The 27,209-nt window shown below is 40.0% G+C and overlaps 1 protein-coding gene across 1 annotated transcript; it reads left to right on the top strand.

Annotated features, from left to right (window-relative positions):
* The first annotated feature begins 95 nt into the window (after positions 1 to 95).
* On the top strand, positions 96 to 26,371 carry LOC143119590 (frizzled-6-like). Its single transcript, XM_076281205.1, has 7 exons — positions 96 to 372; positions 2,234 to 2,525; positions 10,653 to 10,849; positions 12,174 to 13,191; positions 14,387 to 14,535; positions 16,489 to 16,920; positions 22,072 to 26,371. The coding sequence occupies exons 2-7, from the start codon at positions 2,325 to 2,327 to the stop codon at positions 22,208 to 22,210; spliced, it is 2,136 nt and encodes a 711-aa protein (XP_076137320.1). The 5' UTR covers positions 96 to 372; positions 2,234 to 2,324; the 3' UTR covers positions 22,211 to 26,371.
* Positions 26,372 to 27,209: the final 838 nt, after the last annotated feature.

The raw sequence follows: 27,209 nt of genomic DNA, 5'->3' as shown, positions 1-27,209 counted from the left end.
AGACAACTCGGACAACATTTTGATATTGATTCCAACAGGATGGAAGGAGTCAGATATGTATTTTCCCTGTTAGAAAACCAGAAGATGAAACCAATTAAATGAATTTCGTTGTCTTCTCTCTTGCTGCTTTGCTTCGAAGAACTCGTCTATAGAAATTCTCAGTATTTTCCTCTCTCCATACCAAACACTTGCAGAAAGCAAGCACATAGATTCCCATCGTGTTAGGCAACAGGATGTTGGAATGGGGAGGGCGGAGACTTCAGACCCTATGCTTCAGACAGAGGAAAGCTCCGCCATCAAAACGATTTGTGTTAAATACAAAGTATCAAAGTGTTTAACCAGTAAAGGGCTTATTTTTGAGAGGCAATGGAGGTATGTTGCAATTTCGCCAATCTTTCTGTTTAAATGAATGGACAGTAGCAGTTTACCTGTCGCCCACGAGACAGTGTTTATTTGTTTAGTGCTACCTACTAACGATATTTCCCGAATGGGGATACTCATACGAGACTCTCTTTGCATCATCGTTTATAAAATGCTATAGCCTAAATGTTATAATGTTGCTGGTGTTTTATACCATTTTTTGTTTATTCGTGTTTTTTTTATATATATATATGATTTGGATAGGAACGTAAACTATCAGTTAAAGAAGTGACAACTAGCTTAGGCTAATTTAGCATATTTAAGCTAGGCCTCAAATGCCTACTGCCACCACCATGTTCTTCTATCTAGTAGTTATTTAAGATTAATATGAAATTAAACAAATTAGATCTAACCTAGTTTCATCAGGAAAACCTTTTGAGTTTTTTATTGTGTTTGCTTGCAATAGCCGGGGTGAATGCAACCAGAGCCCGTCTCTGATGCAACTAACTGGAACTTTGCAATAAGATTCCATGATGATTTCTGGATACGACTTCGGTAAAGTTAGACAGAAATTGGCAGATTCGCAAGATTCGCGTTTTGCGGTTCAATAAATCATAGGAGAAATGTTTTCATTGCATAATAGAGAGCTCTATATAACCGCAGTAGGGTAGGCAACAATCTACAATCCGGTTTTCATCAGAAAGAAGAAAGAAGTTACGTGACATATTAGAAACAAAAAATGGATGAGATCTCCGTGCAGATCTGATCGAAGGGTGAAATATTCTGGCAAAAATTGGTATCTTCATTTGTGGCCTCCGCCAGACCAATCTTCATCCTGGAGAGTGTGGAAAGATGGATGTTATAACACCAGAAATCAAAATAAAGAAAATCATGGAAGCTCCTAAACCGAATAAGATTCATTAGCCTATTTATTATCATTCGAGTAAGTGAAGCATGGTCCAGGAAAGGGACATTTTACCAGGAAATTTTACTGCTCTCCCTAATAGCATACTGCGTGGTGACGTGAAAGAATGATCAGCCTTTAGGCTTCTGCACTTTAACTACATAATATGTTCATCTCGATAACCCTGGTACAACAGTGGCTGCTGGTGACCACATTTTTTGGTAAAGCATGAATCCCTACCCACGCCCCGAAACCGAACACCGCGCTTAACACACCTCTTATTCATAGAAAATGTAGGCCTATAAGACACGTGATGACTACTCTAAATGACATGCATAAACAAAAGCGATATGTTGGGATGATCAGAGAGATAAATAGGTTATTTGGTTGAGAAAACAATATTTGTTTAATTGAAAGCCCATCTCAAAAAAAAAATGTCTAGGCAACTGATGCATCTTCACCTTAGCACTAGGTTGACTTTGTGATGCAGTGGAACCTACACAAGAGCCCACCACCACATAGCTATCTCTTATCATCCCTTGTCTCAAACTTGGTCCATTTGCTAGGTCGTCCAAGTTAACGATGCAAAGCAGCACTATGCAAGTTTTTTACCTTAATATAACAGCTTCAAAGACATTTTGATGGTAAGCAACCTTGTAATAGGAGAATCGTTCACCTAGCATAGTGATGGAGCATAGCTGGCAACGACCTGCAGACAGAGAACCAGCGGAACGTGACGCGAGAATCGTGAAACATTACCTGGTCAGTAGATATAGCTGTTTCGAGATTGTCTTCGCCTGTTGCTAGTCCTCAGCTCCAAAACAATTGCACATACCAGTAGTGGTAGTTTGTGATTGGCACATGCAAATGCTCTCACATGCTTAATTGTGAGTGATGTGAATCTAACATAATTTATAGGTCTCTATATTATACAAACAAACAATTTATGCCAAATGTCATTCCTTTCAGATGATGATCTCCAATGGTGTGGACTATAGGTGAAGAGGAACTAGCCTTCATAGGGGACTAAGAGAGCTACATCATAATTACAGAGGAACCTATGGACTCTACCATGTTGATCTGGAGGCTGCTTCATATGTATGTGGTACTACAGGGGGCTGTTAGGTCCTGTTATGCCCACAGCCTTTTTACCTGTGAACCTAGTAGGGTGCAGTGGTGCCATGGCATGCCGTACAACATGACTTTCTTCCCCAACATGTTGGGACACTATGACCAAGACATTGCAGCAGTGGCAATGAAGGTAAGAAGTCAATTTGTCTGAAATGGTCTAAATTTGACAGTTTCAGGAAGGGCTGATGGATTCGTCAATTTCAAATTCAAATTGGCAATGTGATTAGCAAAGTCTGTGATATAATATAAGAATTATATAAGAATATAACAAGTTTTGCTACGCATCTGACCCAGGGAATGTATATTTTGCAATGTGCTGTGATCCTGGCACTCAAATGCTCCCCAATCAGATGTGATCTAATGTGACTTTAGGAGGAGAGGTGTAGGCTAGGACCTACAGTGTTACATTGGGAGGAGAGCAGTGGCGATTGCTGCTCTTTGGAACAGGGGAAGCTCTGATAAAAAATGGTAAATTATTAAATTAATATTATTAAGGTGCTATATTGTTCTTTGAGGGCAAAAAGTATCCCAAACAGTAGGCTATAGAGTTGGCATGGCAGACATGGCATGTAGCCTACACACGCTACCTAATTTAGCCTGGAACAAAAGCAAGTCACAAACTCTGTAACTCCACATTACGGTTTTATTTACAGTATGCTATTTACAAAGACAAATAGAAACCGACTGTATAGAGCTGCACAGTCCCGCCCACAGCCAAAACGCGGTTAGGTGCCGGATGTAAGCTTCCCATTCATTTGTCCCATTGACGTTTGGAAAAATCCGTATCTAAAGAGTTTTACAGCATGTCTTAGGCCAGCGGTTCCCAAACTTTTCCCCCCGCGTACCACCGCCTACATTCCGACTCGGCTCGCGTACCCCCACCATCCGACACATAAAAACGTAACGCATTCTATAACCCCCCCACCCCCGCGTTGACAATATTTTTCCGTTTCCCGGTTTTAGGTGCGTGCATTTGGTCAGTTAAAAAGTTATGAAAAGTAGCCTGCATAGTAGCCTAACTACATCCACATACAATATCTTATAATAGGCCTACAACAACACCTGACAAGGATGTATTCGTTTGGACAACATTAGGGGAGCGCGGGGCACAAAGTAACGCGGGGTTAAATGTAACACGGACTTTTTCCCTATTTGCAGGGGGTTGATCGAGGCATGCTATTGGTCAGTTAATCACATTACTATGAGACGGTATTCCACAAATTTTCAGTCAGTATGGACGTGTTTCCACGTAGATCTGCAGCAAAACGCCTTTTGAAGACATCAACTTAAATGTCTAGGTGGTACTTGTCTTTCCATTACTGAGTTGTGGGTGCAGCTCACTGACTCCAATCTTCTATCATCTTAATAACCGTCTTGTAGGCTAAAAATGAACACCGTTTTGAAACATGTAGCCAACTCATAGCAGGAGCTAGCTTATCTTATAACAAACGTGACCCAGCGGGGTTAGTTGTAACGCGCTGTTACAACTAAGCCACTCATACTGTACAATGATGTTGCAATACAAAAATATGCGCGTATTAGTGTTAGTTTAGTTAGTTTTTGTGATGTTTTGCATTTTGCCTCATGTGTTTTCAGGTTTGAGGGCTTTTCTTGGCAGGATTGACCTTGGTTAGACTCTTTGCTTCCTTTGGCGCATATTTCTCATGTTATTTCTCCGTATAGAAAATAAAGTCAATTTTCCACACACGTCTGTTGTTAGTTCATGACTTATGTATCATAAATAGTCAGATCCTATTCTATCATACACATTCAGATACATTTATTGAATTAATCTAATTAAAAACAGCCGTTTGGATGAGTGTTACAACTAACCCCGCATATGGGGCAGGTTGTAACATTTCACCTATCGCCACTCTCGGTGGAATTGTAAAAGAACAGTAGCTCCTACAAACAAACTTCCAGTGCATATGTGTAACAGAGATATGTATGTTGCTTGTTAAAAAGTATAACTAGTGAAACTCAAATGATTTTAGAATTATTTAGCCATAACCAAAAAGTGTTACTTTGTGCCCCGCGCTCCCCTAGGCTATACAGCCTAGAAAGGCTAAACTTAGGCTACCTTTAGTTTGTTAAATGTAAAGCCTAGTTTAATGTTACCTTTCTTGCCCATCTGAAATAACTCCTAGCTTTGCTCCTTCCCTAGGCTACTTTCTGTTTTTGTTGTTTTCAAAAACCTGTTATATCCGCAAAATTTCCCCACCACGGACCATCAAACGCATTCAAAAGTAACGCATTCTATTAGCTATTCCAGGCGTCATGTTTAATAAGCTGCCCTTTTTTTGATCAACACATACAGAGTTTATAAATGATATCCTTTAATTTCATGTTTCCATATCATTATGACCTGATTCGAAATTATGTATTTATTCATGAATTAATTACAAAAGATTAAAAAATTTCATTTTATACCTGTCCGCCATAGTCCTTTTCATCTCGCGTACCACCTGGGGTACGCGTACCACAGTTTGGGAATCCCTGTCTTAGGCTAACCAGCTACGGCATAACTCATAAGCATACAACATAACATTTCGAGTGAAAAAACGAAGAGAAAATCCAAAAAAAGTCAAAGGTACAAGACTGTGTACATATTTTCATTTCCGAGCGAAGGAACTACTCATCCCATAAACCACTGGGCCTCACTGAAAAATATATAAGCAGCACGAACCAGCGCGAAATATTTCATTTCCAACCGGCGACAGCAGCGAACCCTTTCCTCCAAACAGTGATATTTATATAGTGATTGTGCAGTTAATAGCAGTTATTTCAGGAGTAATCGTGTAAATAATAGTGTTTTGATATTGAATTTTATATTTATCATCGTGTATTTTATATCGTGTGTGTGAAAGCGGTTAACGTTAACGGCAGTGCTTCATAACGTTACCTGACTCAACCTATGCTGTCATCACAGTCGGGCTGATGCATGGTCTGCTCTAGGACCACCATATTCAGTTTATTAATTTGCCGTGAATTATTACACAAAATGTTCATTAAATGCACGAAGTATTCCTAGGTTAATGATTAATATGAATCATACAGTATGAAGGCTACAGTAGCCTAGCTAATGTTAACTAGCACTGCTAGCAGCATTAACATTACAACCTCCCTGCTTAGCTAACTCACCACAACTTTGTAGGTCTTGTCCCTCATGCTGCTGACCCTTACAAAACCCACAAACTGACTCTCGGACACACAACAGTCAATAATGTTACCAGATTTAAAGTGGCTTTCACCCCTTTGGACACTCACTAAAACATAATATTCATACCTGTGTTGCCGCATAGGCTAATGTTAGCTGCATTATGTAATGACATACAATGTCGGAAATGCTAAAGGTTAGCCTGTCGGCTAGTGCTAGCCTACCTGAAAAGTTTGACTGTTTAAACTAACATTTACAGTGGTCTATTTGATAGTGTATTGGCCCTGACTAAGTTCGTGTGATGTATAAACCCCAATCCTTGTTGATACAAGTACCAATATTCGTCAAGAAAGTTTTTAATCACATTAAGATTTTCGCCATAGGCAGTAAAAAACTCCTCCATCTTTGTCAATATTTTTCCGCTGAGAAAGTTTCAAACTATGACCATAACGGCCTTTCCACCAATCAGAGGCATCACTGTGGGATTGTTCAGGATTGTGGGTAATGAAGTACTTATCCAAGAGATCGCGAATAAAAGGCATTTATCTCAAAACAAGGTTAGTGCCCCACGAACTCTTGGTGTCTATAGGAGCATATACAATCGCTAAGTACAACCGTAGCTGGTTTTAAGTCTACCACGTGCAGTTAAGTTTTTATGGCTTACACCGCAATTGCCAATGGAGAAATTGCATTGACTTTTTACATCCGGCATCGGCTGTGGGCGGGACTGTGCAGCTCTATTGCTCCCAAATTATGAGAATTTGAGCTGTAACTTGCCTTGTCTCTCGGCTTCACCTGCCAACACTAACGTTAACGCATCCCTGCCTTGAACTTGAACCACTTCCTGTCAGATCGCGACATATGCTGTCAATCAAAAAGAGTCCAGCCTCTATAACGGTTCCTCCAATCATCATACAGAAGCTCGGCGTCCGGGCCATCCCACTGTCCCATTCACTCCCAGAGACGCCGGGAGAGGGAGTTAAGTCATTTAGAGACGAATGACCGCGTCACAGGAAGTGCATCATAACAAAGGGACGCCAGACCCTCTTGTAACAGCTGTGATACTGCCATGGAGGTATTATATATAACTGGAGAGAGTGACTAAGTCCCGCCCTCCATACAAATGAATGGTGGAGGCTAGGCTAGTAAATCCGGCCAATTCATAGTCAACGCCATCTTGAACACTGGGGTTCGGATCCAGCGCCAGTCGACTCTGACCATGCGCCAGTTACAAAGCTGGAAATGACGCATGGACCAACGTCGATTTTTATTGGATATTCTGTAAAAAGAGTGTCATCCTCCAGTAAGAGGGTGGCGATAATGCACATAAAGTCCTTGCCTCATAACAAGAAGAAGAAAAAGTTGCTCGGGAACGCGCATGGAGTCCGAGTGGAGTCGCCCTGAAGCGCAACTTAATTTCATTGGATAACACAGCGGCTCTAACTAGGAGCGGTCTGCTTGCTGTCCTGCTGCAAATATGCATTCGAACTTGACGTGAAATATCCGTAGTCGAACTATAAATAAACTATTCGGTTTTTAGTGCCAAGTGTAGCGCATTTTTACAGTCTATGATTAGTTTGTTTTTTATTTTATTGTTTGCCATCTCATAGCGGGTGCTCTAAACGTATTCTAGCGTTGGCCCATGACCAAATCAAGCCAATAATAGCCAGTAGCCACAATAATGACTGGAGCCAGAGCCCTCAATAGCCACCCTGTTTTGAAAATAATATTGAAGATAGTATTGAAGATAACGCACAAAACGGTCAACCTGAGCGGACAATTACGTCCCCAACTCATCTAAAATGTGGAGTCTTTACTTTGAGTTGTACACCGCAGATGGTAAAGTAACGGTTAAAGAGAATATTGTCTGCGGACTCAGCAAAAAACAGTTTACTTACGCATCCACGACGTCCAATCTTTGCGCTCACCTGTGGAGTTACCATCCAAATGAAGCAGCGGTGTCAGAGGCACAGTAGACGGCCAGAGCTTCGCCAGGCGTCCAACATCGTATGATTGCATTTCCGTAAATCCTAAATTATGTCCAGGGTCTGCTATTTACTTAGGCTGCAAAGCACAAGTATTTATTTGAGGTATGCTTATTCGAGGCAGACCTTTATTTCTTACATTGTACGTTATTGTGAGACATGCGTTTTGTTTGGAGCGGCATACCAGGCTATCAAACGCAGACGATTTTCGGCTTTGGTATGGGATTTAATTTACTTTTTGACTTTTATTATATAGTTAAATGTTGAGGCTGATGGGCATTTAAATATAGAGGGTATTTGATGATCACTGTAAAGTTTCGTGTAGTTGAAAAAGTGTTGGAATTTCCAGCTGTTTGCGAGACAAGGCCATTTTCATTCATTGAACGTGCGCTGTGCTCTAATGGAATCCTTATTGCATAGAGAAGTAGCCTAAATTGAGTTTTTTTTTTTTTTTAATTATGCATGGTTTACTTTTTATTAAATTCGTAGGCTGGAATGCCTCGCGGCAATAATTGTGTTTAAATGTAGTAGCCTAGTGCTTCAGCCTCTGGCAAGCTCCAAAGGGGGCGGCTAGGTTGAGAGCAACGTGTTGGATGGTGTAACGAGACAAGGTCTTTATGCCGCTGTTCATATGTTTAGGCTACGTTTGTTCGGGACAAACAACAACGAAACAAGATCAATACAATTTTACAATATGATGGATAAACAACCATAATATGCACGTCTTCTCATAGGATCCTCAAGAAATACGCACTGAATAACGTTTGGCTGTAGCCGCCGGATAGGTACCCGCCCACCAACATGTACGCGCATGAGAGCTCGTGCCCAACACGGATTTTCGTGCATGGAGCTGGTTCCAAATGCTCCATGCAGCACCATATTTGAAAATGGCGTATGCTAACATGCCGAAGCTAATCTGCACGCTCTTGACCCCCTGGATACTGCAGACTCGTAAAAGTAGTTAGAAAATAAGGCAGAAAAATGACAAGTTTCCTCATGCTGCTTCCTTATGTTGGAATGTGCAAAAATGTATAAACAATCAAGAGGATGCCTTCTTGTATGTGATTTCTGCAACAGTGATACTGCAAACGTGTTGATAGCCTATTGTTGATTTATATGCTGTAGCCTAGTGTAAATCATGCTAATGAATAGGAAGGACACCTAAACGATAGCCATAAACCAAAATTTCGCGCAATATCTGCCTTGATTCCCTTGATTCGACTCTGGCAGATCTCGTGGACAGTCAGTCGCGATCGATTATTTAATAAATAAATGTGAATTACGATTAATAATAAAAAGCTTCTACCTAATGTGACTATTTTTTCCATGAACTGTAAAAGAAAACACGTTTTTTCCAGCTGTATTCTCCATAAAGAGTAAAGTAAATGATGTACTTATTTTCGGAATTGATGTCACTTCCTGGACTCGTCTGAGGCTGGTCTAATGGGTCTGAGGTCTCTTAATAGGCTTGTTTGACTTCGGCTGAGTCTGACTTGGTCTGGCTTACTACGTAAACGTGATCTTCAGAGCCTAGCCGGGAGGAGCTACAACAGAGGGCAGCTCATCCCGGACAGAAAGGCTACAGTCTGCCTGACGTGACTCGGGAGACATCGCGGGAGATATCGCGGAATGTTGTTTGCAATAAACACAGCAGAACTTTCATTCTTACTCATTAAAATGAGCATGATGACTGACGAAATAAATTCTTATGATGTAGTTTAAATAAACCACTGTTGTCATACAGTTAACAGGCCTGCATTGTAGCACATACATTCAATATCAAGTGTTTCCCCTATATGTGTGTCTATCTATTTAGCCAACAGCAGAAAATAACAGAATATCCAAACGTTTTCAGTAGGCTAGCCTACCATTGTTGCAGAAATCACGTATAAGAAGGTATCCCTTCGATTTCTGTTTATTGTCGCATATTCCAACATAAGGAAGCAGCATGAGCCTCTAGTCATAATCGTCATGAGGACATTCCTCCCAAATGGCCCTATCACGTCTTTGAACTGAGGGCGTGTTTCAGCTCGTGCAGCTCGTGGAAGGCAACTGCAAGATCTGTCTGCAGGCTAAGACTCCCGCGATATTTTAAGGCCATGTGACATGGTGTCACGGTGGTAAGTCCCTCCCCGGCTGACAGAAGTCGGACAGAATTTCTAACCAGTATGCATTGCGTCCATCCCAGTATGCATTGTGTTCAACCCAGCATGCATCACATCAAGTCAGATCTGCACAGATCTGCCGCAAGTCGAACTCCCCTAATGACTTAACCCCTACTGGACGCCGGGCTTCCCTGGAAATGACGATTTTGTGGCGCTTGTCCAATAAACGTGTAGCTTTTCTGCACTGAGATCAGCCCACTCTGTAGTGCCATTGAAACCAAGTGAAGCCGAGCGTCTATGGGTTTTTTGCATGGTTTTTTGATAGATCGTGTTGTTACAGCAATGTATTACGAGTGCGAAATCACGATAAATGACCGGCAAAACCTTATTGCTGAACAAACTAGCCATGAAGTTGAACATTTTTTCAGCATGTTCTAGTTGGAATAGTAGGCTAGAAGCTAATGTAATAGTGTTATTTGATGCGATTTTCCGTGATATTTTAGAGGAGGCTGAGCTTCCCCTGTAGTCTTAGAGCAATCGCCTCTGGAGGAGAGGGAGAGGTGTAATTTGATTTCATTTTGAACTGAAATATCAACAACCTTCAAGCTGCATCCTCTTCAATCAGCATCAATATCAGAAGGCTATCACATGATTCCCTATTTTGTACATTGGCCCAGAGGACTGTTAGGGGGCAGGCCATATATTATCATCAAGTAGGCCTATACTAAATAATGTCAAAATTATAACTTTGTTGGCCATCCTTATGAGTGTACAGAAGGAAAACAATAAATCTTACTCAAACCCGATATTGAGTAGTATTAAACTATATTTATGTTTACTGCAATCATATGGGAAAAGTAACTGCACTGTATATACTGAGAATCGTTTTTTAATTCTTAAAATCGATATTGAATCGAATTGTGACATTTTCTGAATTGTGCACCCCTAAAACATATCTTATTGTTTTATTTATCTGAATGGTGGTTTAAAGACTTGTTATATTCCTACAGCAATTCATGCCCCTTGCCAACCTCCAGTGCTCCCCAGATGCTCATCTCTTCCTGTGTCAGGCATTTGTCCCAGAATGCAATGAGCCCACAGTGGTGTTGTCACCATGTCGGGAGCTGTGTGAGAGAGTCCACTCAGACTGTAAAATGGACATGCAGGTCTTCGGTTTGAGCTGGCCCCCTGAACTACAGTGTGACAGGTATGCACTCATTTACTTCTCAAAATGGACACATTTGATTTCACAATGATGCATACATTGACACATTGATATGATATTTTAAGACTTTAATAAAACTACTGTATGAGAAAGATGGTAAGTAAAATATTTGGTGACAGGATGATAATTGATTTTTGGTGATTATTCAGGCAGCTGTCCATACTTTGACTGCCTGTGCATTTGCATTTTAAATGCATTTGGATTGGCCACAGTAGCACTAAAATCTTATATTCATTAATGCATATTGATGTATTCTTAGTGGTTTCATTCAGCCTATCTGATACTGTAACAATGAGAATGCAATGATAGAAAAATGCATTTCTTCCTTGTTTGTCAAAGACCAAATTGGCTTTATGTGAACCAAAAGGGAAATAAATGACTGAATAGCAGGGCTTTGAACCATATTTTTTTCCCAATTGGTTCGTTCCGAACAGCAACAGTATTTTAACATGGAAATTCATATCCTATCTAAATAGATAGAATTTGTATTTAAAACTAAACATTTGTGAGATACTTGTCGAGGTACAATACTTACCTGTTTTGATTGAGCTTGATTGACAGGCTACAGCTTGGGCATACAATCTTGATTAGGCTACTTGCTGGCGGCAAGCTTCTCTATTACATTTCTCCCGATGAGCGAACGACCGGACATGAACCCTACCAAGTCATATTGCACAGAAATCTTGTCAAAGAACGGAAAAAAATAACGGTATAAACCAGTTACCATTATTTTAGATAAACAATTCTGTTCCGGAACATTTTTTTTTTTTTTTTTAAGTTTCTGGTTTTCGTTCCGTGAACCTGTTCAAAGCCTTGGTGAATAGCAATGTACTGCCTTTTCATAGCAAACCACACTGTCTTACTTTAAACACTGGAAGGTAAATCCAGGTATCCATGTCATGATAAGTAGGGTTGCACAGTTATAGCAATCACAATCTCAATATGAACCAATGCAACTATCCAATCGCAAAAGCTACAAATAATTGTGCCCAGTTCATTTTGTCACATTTCTGACTTTTATATACATTTCATCCTCATCGACTTTGCCAGTTCTGATTGGTTGTGTACGTAGTGCATAAGGGGCACAGAAATTCTGATTGGTGAGCTTTACAGCCATGCTCACCAATCGGGTGGCACAAAATAAAGAGACATTTGGAATATTGAACTGAATCAATTCATTGACATTCAAAAATCATATTGCAAATCGCAATATGTCCTAAAAATCCATTCCGTGCAGCCCTAATGATCATCTATAGAAGTCATCTATGAGTGGTCTTAAATCATGTCTTTCTCTCTCCTACCTCAGGTTGAATTACTGTCAGAACTCACTTGATGGGTCTATAGTGTCTCCCACAAAGCACGTGACCACACCCAAGAGCTCACCCTCATCAAAGCGGGACCTAGGTTTCTGGTGCCCATTGCAGCTTAAGACTCAACCTGGACAAGGTTCTTCATTCCTGGGAGCTCAAGATTGTGCCCCTCCATGTGAAAATATGTACTTAAAGCCACATGAAATTAAGTTTGCCAAGACATTCATCGGCGTGTGCTCCATTGTTTGCTTGTGTGCCACGCTTTTCACATTCCTCACTTTCCTCATTGATGTTAAACGTTTTCGCTACCCAGAGCGACCAATAATCTTTTATGCAGTGTGTTACAGCTTTGTGTCACTCATCTACTTTGTTGGTTTTTTGCTGGGCAACAGGGCTGCTTGTAATCAGTCTCTCCACCCAGGAGGTGTGGGAACGGTTGTCCTTGGTGCTCAAGGCAATAAGTCATGCACACTGCTCTTCATGCTGCTATACTTCTTCTCCACAGCAGGGATTGTGTGGTGGGTCATTCTCACAATCACCTGGTTTCTGGCAGCAGGGCCCAAGTGGAGCTGTGAAGCCATTGAGAAGAAGGCTGTGTGGTTCCACTCAGTGGCATGGGGCCTACCTGGAGCACTCACCATCATCCTTTTGGCCCTAGATAAGGTGGAGGGGGACAGCATCAGTGGTGTGTGCTTTGTGGGGCTCTATGACCTTGTCACGCTGCGCTGGTTTGTACTTGCACCATTGTGTGTGGGTGTGCTCACTGGCCTGGCTCTGCTGCTGGCTGGCATTGTCTCTCTCAATAATGTGCGGCAGGTGATCCAGCATGATGAGCAAAACCAAGAGAAGCTGAAAAAATTTATGATACGCATTGGAATTTTTAGTGGCCTCTACCTACTGCCGTTGCTCACACTCTTAGGCTGTTATCTTTATGAGCAAGGCCGACGAGAAGCCTGGGAGCATAGCTGGATCAATGACCGCTGCCGTGACTTCAGCATTCCCTGTTCCCACAAGGTAAGCTGTGAGAGAGTGGACATTTTCATATCAAAGTAACCATATTTTTGTTTTAGTTATTGGTGTTATTCAGTGAATTTAAAGTGAATTTGTGTGTATGTATTAGAGTGCGGTGCGGGCCGCAAATTTCTGTCCGAACCCGGCCCGCGTCCGACAGAGTTGCGTCCGAACCCGACAGGCATTTTCATTTTTATGTCTGAACCCGACCCGAGCCCGATGCAGGCCTCAGTTATTCCCATGCTAGTGATTAAACGTTCACGTTTGTGGATAGCCTGTCTTTAGCCCATTAAACGGAACAAACAACAAATGGAATTCTTGTCTACAGAATCAGATGTGTGCACGCACGCAGGTCACACACAGCACAGGCCCAAGTAAGTAGAATTCTAGTCTTACCATTGAAAAGAAAAGACAGAAAAGTCTTATAGCCTACCGGTATACTATACCTATGGCTATAGATATGGTATGGGCTATGGACATAGCCTATGTCTTTACCACAGTACGCAACGCAAATAGGACTGCCTTCACATAGTAGGTCTAGACTTAATTGCTTAATTTTCTTTGGTCTTAAAATCTCCTGATAGGCTAACAACTTTTTTTATCATCACCCAAGACGTGCCGCCTGAAATGCACATGCGTTGTCAAGGCTACATAAACAAATCTTGCACACAGGAAGAAAGCTGTTAGGTCTTTTTTACATTTGCAACGTTTGCATCATGTAAAGCAGACCTGTTGGTTACCCAACATTATAGGGCTCAGGTCGGGTAGCCACACTCTAATATGTATACACTAACGCTCAAAAGTTTGGGGTCACTTAGACATTTCCATTCCACTCCATTATAGACAGAATACCAGCTGAGACCAGTTGCATCGTTTTTTTTAATCAGGGCAGCAGTTTTCAGATTACATTATGTGCTTACATAATTGCAAAAGGGTTCTCCAATTTTTTCTCAGTTAGCCTTTTAAAATCAGATATCAGATTAGTAAACAGCCTTTGGAACATTGAATGGATGGTTGCTGATAATGGGCAATGTAAATATTGCATTTAATATCAGCCATTTCTTTCTACAACAGTCATTTACAACATTAATGATGAAAACAAGGACATTTCTAAGTGACCCCAAACTTTTGAATGTGTATGTGTGTACCTGGGTACCTGGATCACAATCAGCCTAACACCGTTCTTTGTGTTCTGTAGAGAACGGAGTTTGATTGGCCTGACCTGTCCTTATTTCTGATCAAATACCTGATGACTCTGGTAGTGGGCATATCTGCTGTTTTCTGGGTCAGCAGTAAGAAGACTTGCTCAGAATGGGCTATCTTCTTTAAGCGGACACACAAGAAAGAGTAAATAAATGTCTTTATATATAATGAGCTATGAACTTTTATAGGAATTCTTCATTGATAATAATTATAAATTGAATCTACTATTTGCAAACATTATCACAGTTGTAAAATATTCCACCTTTTGCTTTCATTCATTCGTTTTCATTTTCATCTTTACACAACTTTTCCAGCATTTTGTTACCCCCATCCCAACTTTTTTTGAAACATGTTGCTGGCATCAAATTCAAAATTAACATATATTTTCCATATATTTGCTAAATATGGGTTTACGAAACTTGTATATTATCACATTTTATTTTTATTTGCATTTTACACAATGTCCCAACTTTTTCTGTTTTGGGGTTAATGTTCAATTGACGTTTTTTCAACAGTGGTCATATCATTTTTTAGTTGTTTGACATAATAGTTCTTTATCTCAACGGCACAGATACAGTTTCTCGATGTAATGAAATTATAAAAAGATTTATGTGGAACTGAGAACTGATAAAACTTTGTAGCTTGTATAAAAGTTCAGAGAACAAATGTATTTACTTCGATTATAATTCTGGGATTTTTTGCAAATATGGGCATTTATTCATAATGATTAAAATGTCTTAAAGTCTTAACTTGAATTTTTTTAAACCTGTAGAAACCCCTGCTTATGTTCTTTGTGTGGTGTAGCGTAGTGGTAATGAGTGATGAATCGGCTACTATGAGCATGTAATTCTACCCTAGAAATCCAGAGTTCTCGCGAGAGCACAATGGAATAGTCTCTGCAAGACACTCTGGCAATGAGCAATGATGCACGTTAATTTTACCCCTTGCATCCCGGGGAACCAGCTAAACTGATGAATACAGCGCTGCAACGTTGGAGGACAGTAAAAATTGGTCGTAGTGTTTTCCGATTGCGTCGAAGTCCGAAATCATTCAGAGTTAACATGGTCTAGAGTTATCCAATTGCATGCAGTGAGATTTTTAAATGCATGCTTGTTGCCACCCCTCGATTTGGGCCATTACATTGTTAGTGGCCAGACCCTTAATCTTTCTAGATTACCAGGGTCTGGATTTTCCAGGCTAATTTAATTCAGGACTTAGGTTGCATTTCAGTCCCTCCAGGATTTTGCGATGTTGCGATCGCAACAATTAACGCAAATTCAACCAATCCCTCCAAATTCTGGGTGACTTTGAAATTTTGTCCAAACACTGCAACTTTTCTGCAAATGTTACCAATCATCGTAGTTTCCCTGTGAATTTTGTCATCAGCTGGTTTTATGTCTACCGTGGACAGTTACGATTTTATACTCCAGTTGTCAATGGAGAAATTACAGTATATGGAATTCTTACTTCCGGAATCAGTGGTGGGCGGGACTGTTGAGCTCTATGCGAACTCAATTAGACCAACACCACATTAAAGATATGCCTAAGTGTAATATAGTGCAATATAACGTATTCAAATGACAAAATATTTGTAGCTACTAGTAATTATGCAGATTATAAAATACTATATATTATTAACAAAATACACTTTATATGAATTCCAAAATATATTAAATAATATATGAAATAGAAACATATGACATAAGCCATCATATTCCGTGTGTGTGTGTGTTTGTTTGTTTGTGTGTGTGTGCATGTAGAGGGTCAAGCAGAATCTAGGATGGCCAGTGGTGTGAATGATCACACTATATTCAATATTACTGATGACGTCAAGGTGGTGGGCGCCCCCAAATTAAATAAAATAAAAAAAAATATATTGAAAAAGTATCGAAATTGCAATTCTTGACTTGATATCGGTATCGAATCAATAATTTTAGTGTCGTAACAACACTAGTTTGCATGTTCTTTTTCTCCATTCCATTTTTCAATCTTGAATGTTTTTTTTTTTTCTTTTGAAGTTATGATTCTGTGATATATGATTTATGTTGGGGCCCTTTAAAAAAATGACATGAATTTTCTTTCTGTTCCAAATAACAGTGCAATCAGCGAGAGTCGCCGAGTATTGCAAGAGTCTTGTGAATTCTTTTTGAAGCACAACAGCCGTGTGCAGCACAAGAAGAAGCACTACATGCCTAACTCCCACAAACTTAAGGTCATATCAAAATCCATGGGCACCAGCACTGGTGAGCCAATCCCTGCACCCACTGATAACCAAGGTGATGAGCTTCTCATTACCCAAACTCTTGGGAACCACCAAGGCAGGAATCAGACTGCATTCTCAAGGACACAAAGTTCCTCTGAGATGTCAGGAAAAGACCAGGTGGAGAGGCCTATGTCTAGGAGGAGTGGTAAAGGCCCTGTTGGACAGGCTATGGCTGCTCACTTAAGCTCAGAGAAGCATAACAACACTGGAAGCTCAAGCAAATTCAGCAGTCAGTCTGAGAACTTCCGAAAGATTTCAGCAGGAAGGTAAGTATAATATGTTAGTTACCAGCCTGGTGCCTCAATACACAATTTTTTGTACATTAATAATATGGTTCTAGTACATTGTTCACAACAAACACCAACTGCAGTAATTCACTTGATCTGTTCATGCTTACTTTTACACATGTCGCTGTTCCTATCGTTTACTAGAAAAACTTCTTCCTACCAGTATAGGATACAGTTGCGGTCAGAAGTTTACATACACTTACACATTAGACATTTAATGAGTAATGATGCATGAAAACCTTTTTCTTGTTGGTTTTGAAATAAGATATCAATGTGACTACATGCCTTAAGCTAGGAACAGACCTCCAGATTTTTTTTTCAGTCGCAATAAGAACGAGTTTGAGTAGACCAAACCTACAGACAAAGTCTGGTATGATTAGGTTACGCTGATTCTACAACAGCTAAGGGGCGTTATTAGGCACGACGCGCCTACGGACTCGAATGGCTTATTGCTTTTCTAAAACTGTTACTATAAATACCTGGCAACGTTTTATAAAGTAAAGGTACAGCAACTATAACAAGTTATTCCAAGGTAATCATTCTTCCGGCAAGAAATATATTTCCTCTATCTAAATGGATGCCAAGCAACGTCGAGATGCAGCTGCTTTAACTTTTGTATCAAGTTATGGTAGCGCAGTAATATAGAACAGAATGCGGTCAAGGTGTATGATTGTGCTGGATTTTACAACGGCATCGAACGTGATTCAGCCAATCACAATCAAGGACCGGAACTATCAGTTTTAGAAATGGGAGTTAGGTATGTGCACTAATAACATAACATGTCATAATTGCAACCATGGCGACCATACAATGGACCCTAAAAGGTAACATCAAAAATGTTTGATTGAATCTGGATTGTGATTGAACACCGCGTCTACCGCTGACACACACACAGTGTTAGGTTACATCACCGAATAGGCCTACCCGAGACGTAATTATTATAGGTTACTTGGTAGTAAAGGTAAATGCTGCAGATGCACAAATCTACATAACAAAGATATATTAATTTACTTTGAAATGAGTAGGGCTAGTTTACAGCATGACATTGGTTGTGCATATTAATAAATTGCATTTAATGACGGAAAATAATTTTTTATCCGACTAATTGATGAAATAATCTATAGAATACTCGATTCCAAAAATAATCGATAGCTGCAGCCCTGTAGGATTGCTTTAAAGTGTATAATGTTGGTTTAGCTTTATAGACAGGTGATATTTTTGAGAGATGTGCTTCCTAGAGGCATTTTTTAGTAAAAGTTGGGAACAGGACTTTTTAACATAATTAAGGTGTGCTGAATCCAACTAACCCTGTTCCCAAGCTGAGTTTATGACCATCTAATTAGCATAAACAAAATGGTTGCCAAAATGGCAATTTTGGGCACTTTCATTGGGCGGATGTCATTATACCATGTAAATTAATTCATATTGTTCACAGAAATCTCTCTTGGCCAATAGATCAAGGATACAAAAATCTAGTATTATGCCTATGTTAATTACCTGAAAAAACCTTTGAAAAATGTAATTGTTAAAATGTTATAACTGAGCAGGCACACGGTATTTGACGAATAAGACTTATGTTTTTTGAGGGTCAAGAAAGATGTGTAGTGATGAAATGTAAAGTTTAAAATTATGGCCTATTGGTTAGGTCTTCGGGCTTGAAACCAAAGGGTTGCCGGTTCGATCCCCGACCAGTAGGAAATATGTGGGTGGTGGAAAGGTTGAGCACTAGTCTTCCATGCCCACATCCACGGTTGAAGTGTCCTTGAGCAAGGCTCACTGCACTCCGGGCATCACTGTAGCAAGGCAGCTCACTGCTCCAGGTTAATGTGTGCTTCAATGTGTGACCTGTGTGTTCACTAATTCACGGATGGGATACATGCAGAGACAAATTCCTTGTATACCCAAGTATACTTGGCCATAAAACCTGATTTACATTACATTTTACATAATTGAAGCGAATTAGGTTGGTAATGTATGTAGTCTCGGATTAAGTTACACAGGCCTTTACCCATTTCGGTAACACTTTACGGTAAGGGTACATGAAGTAATTCATGATTTATGTATTACGTCATTCATTAATATCTAATTAATCATCAGGAATTTACTGAGTCCATAGTTTGTCATTTGTGACCTCATACATGAACACATTACTAAAGTATTAGGTACGATGGGCACATCATTATGAATTATGATGTATTAACCATGATCATGACTTTATTTTTCTGCCAAAAATGTGGTCATCACTGCTCAAATTCTCATAACTTTGGAGTTCTCTAAACACATGTCATTATTCACTACTTTAGTTGAGGGGCCACAGACATGATGAATGCATGAGCAATTATCCTAAAATGCATGTAATCATGATGATCATGCTTAAGAAATCATAAATCACAATGATATACCCATCACACCTAATGCTTTAGTTGATGTGTTGTTCATACATGAGGTCATCATGAATGAGAGTATATGAATTCATGTCAATTCCTGATTATTAATAGGATATAAAGGATAAAGGAAGTAATGCATAAATCATGAATTAATTCATGCATGAATTCATGATAATTCATGTACCTTTACTATAAAGTGTTACCCATATTTCTTCATAACATTTGTGTTAGTAAAATGATTGAATGTCCTATGAATTAATAGCTAGATTAATAACTTTATAACTAGTTCAAGTTCAAGTTACTTTATTTGTACCCAGAGGTAGATTTTGTTTGCAGTATAGAGTGCTTCAAGAGAATTTGCCAGAACAGGAGCACAGAGGATGCTATCTTTACGGCAATTCACTCTTCCCTGTCCCTCCTTCACAATAGCAACACCTATGTGAGAATGCTGTTCATTGACTTCAGTTCAGCATTCAACACCATTATCCCCTCCAAACTGATCACCAAACTCAGTGAACTGGACATCAATACCTCCCTCTGAAACTAGATTCTGGACTTCCTAACCAACAGACCGCAGTCTGTTACATCAGATAACCTCACCCACTCAACCCTCACCCTGAACACCGGTGTGTGCTGAGCCCTCCTTTACTCCCTCTTCACCTACGACTGCATACCTGTACACGGCTCTAACACCATTGTCAAGTTTGCAGACAACACTACGGTGATTGCTTTCATCAGCAACAATGGTGAGACAGCCTGCAGGGAGGAGGTCCACCTAACATCGCGGAGCACCGACAACAACCTGGCTCTCAACACCAAGAGGACCAAAGACCTCATTGTGGACTTAAGGAAGTCAAAAGCTAGCACACAAAGCCCCATCCTCATCAACAGGACTGAGGTGGAGCATGTCACCAGTTCATGTTTCTGGGTGTCCACATCTCTGTGGACCTCTCTTAGACCCTCAACACCTCTACCTTGATCAAGAAGGCTCACCAGCATCTCTTCTTCCTGAAGAGACTAAAGAACACCACCTCTCTCCTCAGATCCTGGTGAACTTCTAAACCTCTACCGCTGCACCATTGAGAGCATCCTCACCAACTGTGTCACAGTATGGTGGCAACTGCTCTGCCTCCGACTGGAAAGCACGGCAGAGGATGGTGAAAACTGCTCAACGCATCACTGGTTCCTCACACCCCTCCATCAACCCCCCCCCCCCCCCCCGGTGCCTCCTTGCCTGTGCCTGTTGAGGTGTCCATGTCGATGGCAACCTTCACAGGGACAACAAGGAGGCGAACATTTTGCCCCTATCCCACCCATAGTATTCTATTTATATTTATAAATGTACACACTTTATTACACTTAAACAAAGCGATATTCTACTGATATTTATACTGTTCATACTGCACATACACTTATATATTTTCAGTACTCTACACAATGACAATGAAGTTGAATCTAAGATAATCTAATCAAATGAAACATGTGACTGCTGGCCATCTTTCCCATTTGGAATCAAGGATATGATGCTAGTTAACGGTTGTTAATTAACGGTTGTTCGTGATTAGTTCAAAGGAACTCCAATGATTTTAAACTCCAAACATGTGTCTCCCCACCACGAAGAAGATGTTTACCAATGAAGTCAGGCCACACTCTTTGCCAAAGAGGACCGTAAACATAGTCAAGAGCATAATAAGGTGATAATAAGGTTAATTAGCATAATAATAGTTTTTTTTTTTGCATTTTTATATTTTTCATAGCCTTTACTTTTTATTTATTGCCCACGGGAGATTTCTGAGATGCACAGATGTGAACAATATTAATTTATTTACATGGTATAATGATGCCCGTCCGAAGAAAGTGCCCAAAATCGCCATTTTGGCAGCCATTTTGTTTATGCTAATTAGATGGTCAAAAACTCAAAATTCTGCTTGGGAACAGGGCTAGTTGGATTCAGCACATGTTAATTATGATAAAAAGTCCTGTTCCCAACTTTTACTAAGAAATGCCTGTAGACCCATATACAAGGACTTTTTCTTGGAATAGCACTTGTATAATGATGAATAATGATTCAGTCATCTGCCAACATTGCAATATTTAGAAAATAATTTCATGGCAAAATGGATGCATGCGATTAATATAGATTAATTAATCACATTTTGTTTTGCTGCCGTGTGATTGGCTAATTAGATATTTGTGTTTAATAAGCAGTTGAACAAGTGTACCTAATACAGTGGCCGGTGTGTGTGTGTATTTAAATTAAATACTTGGTATTATGAAAAGCTGAGTTTGAATATATTTAGTTAAGGTGTATGTAAACTTCTGACTTCAACTGTGTATGTGCATCTGTATATGTGTGTGTGTGTGTTCATTCTTGTAGATTTTACAGTTTGGATCATTTGCTATCAAATGTAATATGCATTTCTTTTCAAAAACATGTAATCACTGACACGTTACCATTTCAATTAAAAAAAATAACATAATGTATCAAACATATAGTGTAGAAATTATAAATACAACTGCAAAGAACGTTTCTGCGCATTACTTCTGTAGAAGTCACATTTCAAGCACAAGTATAACTTCAGACAAGCAGACTTCATTAACTCATCAGTGTCAGAGCAAGTTTTCTAGGTGATTCTAAACTTTTGAATGATAGTGTACATTAAATTTGACAGGCAATTACATCAATAACATTACATACTATTAATAATTATATGAAATAAATTCTTATTTTTGTTCACTTTAGTGTGAAACCGAGAGTAGAGTTTCCAGAAGATATGCAACCATCTCTCCATGGCATTCTTCACAGTAGTAGCGAGAGCCCTTTGCCAAGAAGTCAGGATCAAAGGAGCAGTTGTTCTACTCTTCCCAAAATGCAGACCTGAACCCAACCTTCAACCCCGGAACCTGTACAAACCTCAACCCTACGTGTATTTGTAAGAGACCCTCCAAAACTGCAGCTGCATGAAATGTCAACTGCTGGAATTTGAAATCATTACTGATATATTGGAGCATTATTTGTCTTAGTCAAATACCAAAATTCAGCACTAGTGGCCTTCAGAACAATGGGGACTTATATGGTGATAATTATAGCTGTAGTCAAAGGTGTGATGTAGCAGTTTTCTTCCTGCTGACCATTTACATGGCTTTGTAACGCCTGTAAAGCAGTGGTTCCTGATGTATGGGGCTAGGCCCCAAGGGTGTGGTGATGGTGGTGGCCGATAGAGGGCCGTGTGATCGGGGTGAAAAAATGTAACAAGAAGTCTTAAACAACTACTGGTCAAATTAAACTACTGGTCTGGGGAGTGATGGAGAAGTACTAGCGTTGCCACGCGTGTACTAAATCTCACTCACTTTATTTTACATTACAGCTGCCTCTATAATTATTGCCACTCCTGGTAAAGTTGAGTAAAAAGATGTATACAATTATCCTGATTTATTTTAGTAAACACACACACTCAAAACAATGAGGGGGGAAATGACCTGACTGAGACTGAGATAATCATCACAGAAGTTTGATTTTGTGCTCAGTAAAGGGGAAAAAGTTGGAGAAACAAACAGCCCATCAGTAGGCATGGGGTTATATTGAGTTTATTTGTATTCAGTTCATCAGTCATCTTTCAATGTATGCCGAACCCGCCTTGAGTGTTTGTTACCAAAATGCTCCATTTTTTCCATTTAACCTGACCATAGAAAAGTCCCAGTAACATTAGCAGCAACTCCAGCCATATTTGTCATTTAGTGTGAGGAAATGTGTTTTCCTGGCATGCTTTATAATAATCTATTAGCATATAAATCATGTCTGATGTTTTAGTCCAAATTTTGGAAGGAATTTTGGAACAAAATCATGCTGGTAATCATATACATCCCTGCTAAAAACAGCCTGACCAGCTTGCTGGTGGTTTGCTGGTTGACCAGCTTGTTAACCAGCTTCTTTGACCACCCTATGATGGTTGACCAGCTAGACCAGCAAAACTCTTGCAAAAACATACCTTCAGCTGGTTTACCCAGCTTACGATGGTAATGCAGCTGGTTTTGCTTGTTGTACCACCTCAAGCTGGTCATTTTAGTTGGTGTTACTGGTCTACATTGCTGGTTTAACTTGCCATGCCAGCTGATGTTGGTCATTCTAGCAAACCACCATGACCATCTTACACTAACAATGTCAAGCTTGGCAGGCTGGTCACCAGCTTGACCATCTTACACCAGCTGTATCCCACACAACAGGCTGGTCACACCAGCATTACCAGCTTCCTCAGATGGTCACACCAGCATGTCCACCTGGCTACCAGCATAAGGTGGTTTTGTGTGAATATTTGAACCTGTGTCACCTTATTTTTTTATATCTTAGTGAAACATTAAGTCATGATTTACTGCTTGAAGATTCATAGACACAAATAACTTAAAAAAAAATATTTTTACAAATTTTTACCAAGGGTTCCAATAATAGTGGAGGGCACTGTATGGCAATGCATAGCAGCAGAGTAGCCTACTAGCCTAACCAATTTATTTGGTGATGAGTTCATAGCTAACTTTGTACTTACCGTAAAACTTCAAATAATCGCTGAGTCCTTAAGAGACGCCTGTCTCTTTTAAACGCCTGGCGTGGCTACAGGTTTGGGTTAAAGGCCGGTCTCCAGTAGAGGCCTGGTCTGTTTTTTAGTTTCGGGTTGTATTTAATATTCTAAAACCCGTCAGATCGTCTGTTTAAAGATTCGCAATGACACGAAAGGAGGTTACAGTGTGGAGGTTACAGCAGTTACAGCAGTGTGAATTAGATGTTGCACGTCGTTGCAAGCCGTCGCAAAGCATTCACCTTGTCTGGTCATAGTTGCAAGGTTTTAGAATGTTGCATCAAGTTGCTGCTCATCTCGTCGCGAATCTTGGGTGTGATTTGGGCTTAAGTATGGCGCAGACTGCGCACGTTATGATTATGGCATTAAAAGACTGCGGTGAAAAGCTAGAGTTCCAAATTGTATAGCTTTTTTTTCAATATGAACTATGCCTATATGTCTGACTTTGTCATCGCTCAATTCATCCCTTGTGTTTAGAATTTGCGGATAGGCCGATGGTAAGCGTGTTTTCATGCTGCCAACAAAACCAGAACGGTTTGCGAACGTTATTCTTTATTCTAAATGCCATGGCGATACAGAGAAAGAAGTCAGAAAAGGAATTTACCTTAGACTAGGCTATATCAGAGCCCGTCTACGGACATTCTCTGGCTATATACTGAAATATGGGTTTTTATTGATGAGTCGGAGTGGCATGTGCTGCGTGTAGTTGCAGTGGAATGTGGCTGCCCAGGGCATTATAAAACTTCTCACTCTTAGACCTACTCATACACGGCGGTGAAATGGCGTATTTAGCTGTCTAAATTCGAATCATATGCTGGGGGAGAAATCGTCGGACATCCATGATTATTTTGTTATGTTATATGTTATGTTATGTATGGGCTGATAATGCAACTGTGTTTGACAAAGGACCGATATGCTATTTGCTAGTGACAAAATATGAGCTTTCAGTGTGATACGAACTCTTTTTAAATTACGTAATTAAAACGTGTTTTATCTGTTCTGTTTTCTGCATCTGTTTTATCTGGCTATGCATGCGGATCTTACTGTATCTCACTAAATGAACAACATCTCAACACTAAATGAATGATGATCCGTAATTGTCATCAGATAGCCTAGTCATATAGGTAGACATTCAGTGTGTTTGAAATAATTAATTCGATAATATTTTCCATCTTTGCAGAGGAAAAGTTTTGTGTAAAGGAAATTAAAGGCCTGTCTCATATAGACGCCTGTCTCTAATACTAGCCCGTGCAGTTTGGCGATTTGGGAAAATAAAAGCCCGGGCTATTATTTGGAGTTTTACGGTATACATAATGTTGGTTGGCCTAACATTTAGCAGGATAAAAGACAAAAGTTCAACAGAGAAAATTGTATTAATTTAAATAGTTTGGATGCAGAAATAATGTTAAAGAAAAGCTATGCAACAGCCGATGGACATGTTGGCTATATGAGCCTCTCCATTGTGGCGCTGGGTGTGTGTGTGTGTGTGTGTGGGGGGGGGGGGGGGGGGGGAAACCACTGCTGTAATGCCTTAAATAGACAAAAGTATTTTTCATATAGCGTAATATTTCTTGTAAGAGAGTAATAGGTAAATGAGCCTCATTAGCTTTAAGGGACCGTGTTCTGGCCACCCTAAGAATGACCTGGAGATGGGAATCGTTTCATCTAAATATGCCTTGATTTATTGATGCTTATCATTTCAGATTTGTTTGTATACTTCCAAAGAGACACAAACAATGGACAGTTTGTGAAGGAGTTAGGTAACTCTTAGAAATTCTATAATTTCTGGTTCACTTTTGTATTGGAAGGATACGCCTTGAAGTCAAAAATGGGTGGTCAGACTCTTGCTGCACGTTTGGAATGGCAGTGTTTCACTGTGCCTTCATTCAGAAACTCCTGATGGTGAATCATAGAATTTGTTTAGGGCATTTCCCCTTTCATCTGGCAAGTCTCTGACACAGTACATGACAACATTGTCTCAGTTTGCCACGAAAACATGGGTTCAAGTCATTTCATGTATGTTATTGATACATTTCATCATGACTGATTAATAGAAATGTATGTTGATTTTTGAAAACATGTTTTACTTTTATATATATTTTTGTGTAGTCACATTTCTTATTTCAAAATGCTTTGTGCAACTATTTTAATCATGCAAGCCTTTTAAGGACATTTCTGTAGCCTGCTTGATAACCTGACTACTACTCACGTAATGGGCACTCAGAACCACTAACCGACTTTAGATATGGATCATTATATCAAGCAGGCCAGCACTTGTTTGTTTAGCTTCACTCCCACTGTTCTTTATGTTTAATGTAGTGTGTGGGAGGGGGGGGGGGGGGTTGTATGACAGAATTCTTGAATTATAGTCAGACATGCCACAGGTAGGGTTTTTTTGGTAAAATTGTCTTAAAAAAATTTCTAAAGTGCTTTGTTTTGTCTTTTTTTATTAAAAGTACGTCAAGTTTCACATTCCTCTGTCCGTCCCTTTTGTTCTCGCATTTGTAAGTTTAGTTGGTGCCCTGAAGTGATATTTCTGAGAAAAGTTCAAAATCCCTATTATTTTTCTAAAATAATGCGGAAAAGGTTTTCATGCATGCATGCATTCATTCAAGAGTACAAAACATACTGCATTGCAGACTGGCAGAAATGAGCAAGAAAGTAGCAGTTGCCTTTGATGCAGATGCATGTCAGGTGGGAATGGCATCATAACAGTGGGGATGCAGATGCATAGTCTGGTGGAAGTGGGCAGTACAGCACAGAAGATACAGATTCTGGGGTGGAAACATGCAAAGCAGAGTGTTTCAGCAAGTAGATGGTGGAAAGACTTCCACATTTAGCAGATTCTACAATCTATAAGGGAAACTCAGGTCTGAAGGTCTGTCAACAAACCAGCCAGCCACAACCCACAAAGACAAGTATTATATCCCCCCCCCCCCCCCCCAAAAAAAAAAGCTAGTCCTCAACACCAATTGCGGTACAAAATACAGCCGCTGTTCAGTCCTGCACATTCTCTCCGCAAAAATAAACGCTTATCAATTTGTCTCCATCTCTTACTCCAGCCCCTCCTCTTGCAATTTTTGTGCATGTAAATGAGTGTGTGCATAGTGTTTGTGTATATGTGTGCTTCTGTGTGTGTGTGTTCGTTTGTGAGTGTGCATGTGGGGGTAATGGTGTGCCTGCGTGTGTGCGTGTGTGTGTTTATGTGTGTGCGTGTGTCTGTGTGTGCATATGTGCTTGTGTGTGCATGCATGTGTGTGTGAGGATGTGTAGCTGATATGGCCCCCCATGAACATAATTTCACAAAACT

The sequence above is a fragment of the Alosa pseudoharengus genome, unplaced genomic scaffold (assembly GCF_046254945.1).
Source record: "Alosa pseudoharengus isolate Yale_2024_CS ecotype anadromous, Long Island Sound unplaced genomic scaffold, YU_APseudo_1.1 YU_APseudo_1.1_scf_12, whole genome shotgun sequence".
Taxonomy (NCBI): Eukaryota; Metazoa; Chordata; class Actinopteri; order Clupeiformes; family Clupeidae; genus Alosa; species Alosa pseudoharengus.
This window is presented reverse-complemented; position numbering and strand designations above follow the sequence as displayed.

Excerpts from the sequence above, each read along its gene's own strand:
- LOC143119590 (XM_076281205.1), top strand. The coding sequence starts at position 2,325 with ATGGACTCTACCATGTTGATCTGGAGGCTGCTTCATATGTATGTGGTA. Across the intron at positions 2,526-10,652 it reads TTGCAGCAGTGGCAATGAAG|CAATTCATGCCCCTTGCCAA; the intron begins GTAAGAAGTCAA and ends ATATTCCTACAG. Across the intron at positions 16,921-22,071 it reads CGAAAGATTTCAGCAGGAAG|TGTGAAACCGAGAGTAGAGT; the intron begins GTAAGTATAATA and ends TGTTCACTTTAG.